Source organism: Pyrgilauda ruficollis, unplaced genomic scaffold (genome assembly GCF_017590135.1).
Source record: "Pyrgilauda ruficollis isolate IOZ18807 unplaced genomic scaffold, ASM1759013v1 scaffold3787, whole genome shotgun sequence".
Taxonomy (NCBI): Eukaryota; Metazoa; Chordata; class Aves; order Passeriformes; family Passeridae; genus Pyrgilauda; species Pyrgilauda ruficollis.
In genome coordinates, this window is record NW_024525253.1 from 1 (window position 1) to 1,480 (window position 1,480).

Consider the following 1,480-nt stretch of genomic DNA (forward strand, 5'->3'; position numbering starts at 1 on the left):
CGGCCCGGCCCCACCGCCGGCGCTGCGGTGCGGGCGGCACAGCCACAGCGCCCGCCCGGCCCCGCCTCGCTGCGCGGCGCGCTGAGGAGCTCGCAGCAGGGGCAAGGTGCGGCGGTGGGAGGGGGCGGCGGCGGAGCGGCTTTGTTGGCTCGGAGGGGAGCGGCGCCTCGGCGAGAGCCCACCATGGTGCAGCAGGCGGAGAGTACGGAGGCGGAGAGCAACCTGCCCCGGGAAGCGATGGACACCGAAGAGGGCGAGTTCATGGCTTGCAGCCCCGTCGCTTTAGACGAGAGCGACCCGGACTGGTGCAAAACGGCGTCGGGGCACATAAAGAGACCGATGAACGCGTTCATGGTGTGGTCCAAGATCGAGAGGAGAAAAATCATGGAGCAGTCCCCGGACATGCACAACGCGGAGATCTCCAAGCGCCTGGGCAAGCGGTGGAAAATGCTTAAGGACAGCGAGAAGATCCCTTTCATCCGGGAGGCGGAGAGGCTGCGGCTCAAGCACATGGCTGATTATCCCGACTACAAGTACCGTCCCAGGAAAAAGCCCAAAATGGACCCGTCGGCCAAGCCCAACGCCAGCCAAAGTCCCGAGAAAAACGCGCCCGCCAGCAGCGGCGGCAGCAAGAGCGCCAAGAGCTCCAGCAAGAAGTGCAGCAAGCTGAAAGCCTCCTCCGGCTCCTCGCCTCCCAAGCCGGGAGCCAAAACCGCCCACCACGGGGACTACGCGGGAGACGAGTACGTCTTCGGCACCCTGAAAGTGAGCAGTAAGACGGTCAAGTGCGTCTTCATGGACGAGGAGGAGGATGAGGAGGACGACGAGGACGAGCTGCAGCTGCGGATCAAGCAGGAGGCGGAGGACGAGGACGAGGATGAGGAGCCGGGGCCGCAGCAGCTGCGGCGGTACAACGTGGCCAAAGTGCCGGCCAGCCCCACCTTGAGCTCCTCGGCGGAGTCCACCGAGGGGGCCAGCCTGTACGAGGAGGTGCGGGGCGGCGCCGCGGCGGCGGGCGGCGGCAGCAGACTCTACTACAGCTTCAAGAACATCACCAAGCAGGGCCCGCCGCCGCCGCAGCAGCCGCCCGGCCTCTCCCCGGCCTCCTCCCGGTCCATCTCCACCTCGTCGGCCGGCAGCGAGGAGGCGGACGACCTGCTCTTCGACCTCAGCCTCAACTTCTCCCAGCACGGCCACGCCGCCGCCGAGCTGGGGGCGGGCGCCGCCGGCGGCAACCTCTCTCTCTCGCTGGTGGACAAGGACCTGGACTCCTTCAGCGAGGGCAGCCTTGGCTCCCACTTCGAATTCCCCGACTACTGTACCCCGGAGCTGAGCGAGATGATCGCGGGCGACTGGCTGGAAGCGAACTTCTCCGACCTGGTGTTCACGTACTGAGCGGGGGCGGCGGCCAGGGCGGGCGGCGAGAGCGGCGGAGCTGGAGCGGCGCGACGCCGGCGATGATGATGATGATGATCATGAT

At 67.4% G+C, this 1,480-nt stretch overlaps 1 protein-coding gene across 1 annotated transcript; it reads left to right on the forward strand.

Moving 5' to 3' along the window:
• Window positions 1-96: 96 nt before the first annotated feature.
• SOX11 (SRY-box transcription factor 11) lies at window positions 97-1,474 on the forward strand. The gene has a single exon (XM_041476104.1). It carries the CDS (start codon window positions 184-186, stop codon window positions 1,393-1,395), a length of 1,212 nt encoding a protein of 403 aa, XP_041332038.1. The 5' UTR covers window positions 97-183; the 3' UTR covers window positions 1,396-1,474.
• Window positions 1,475-1,480: the final 6 nt, after the last annotated feature.

Bases quoted from the DNA above. Each gene is read 5' to 3' on its own strand.
- SOX11 (XM_041476104.1), top strand. From the start codon at position 184: ATGGTGCAGCAGGCGGAGAGTACGGAGGCGGAGAGCAACCTGCCCCGG.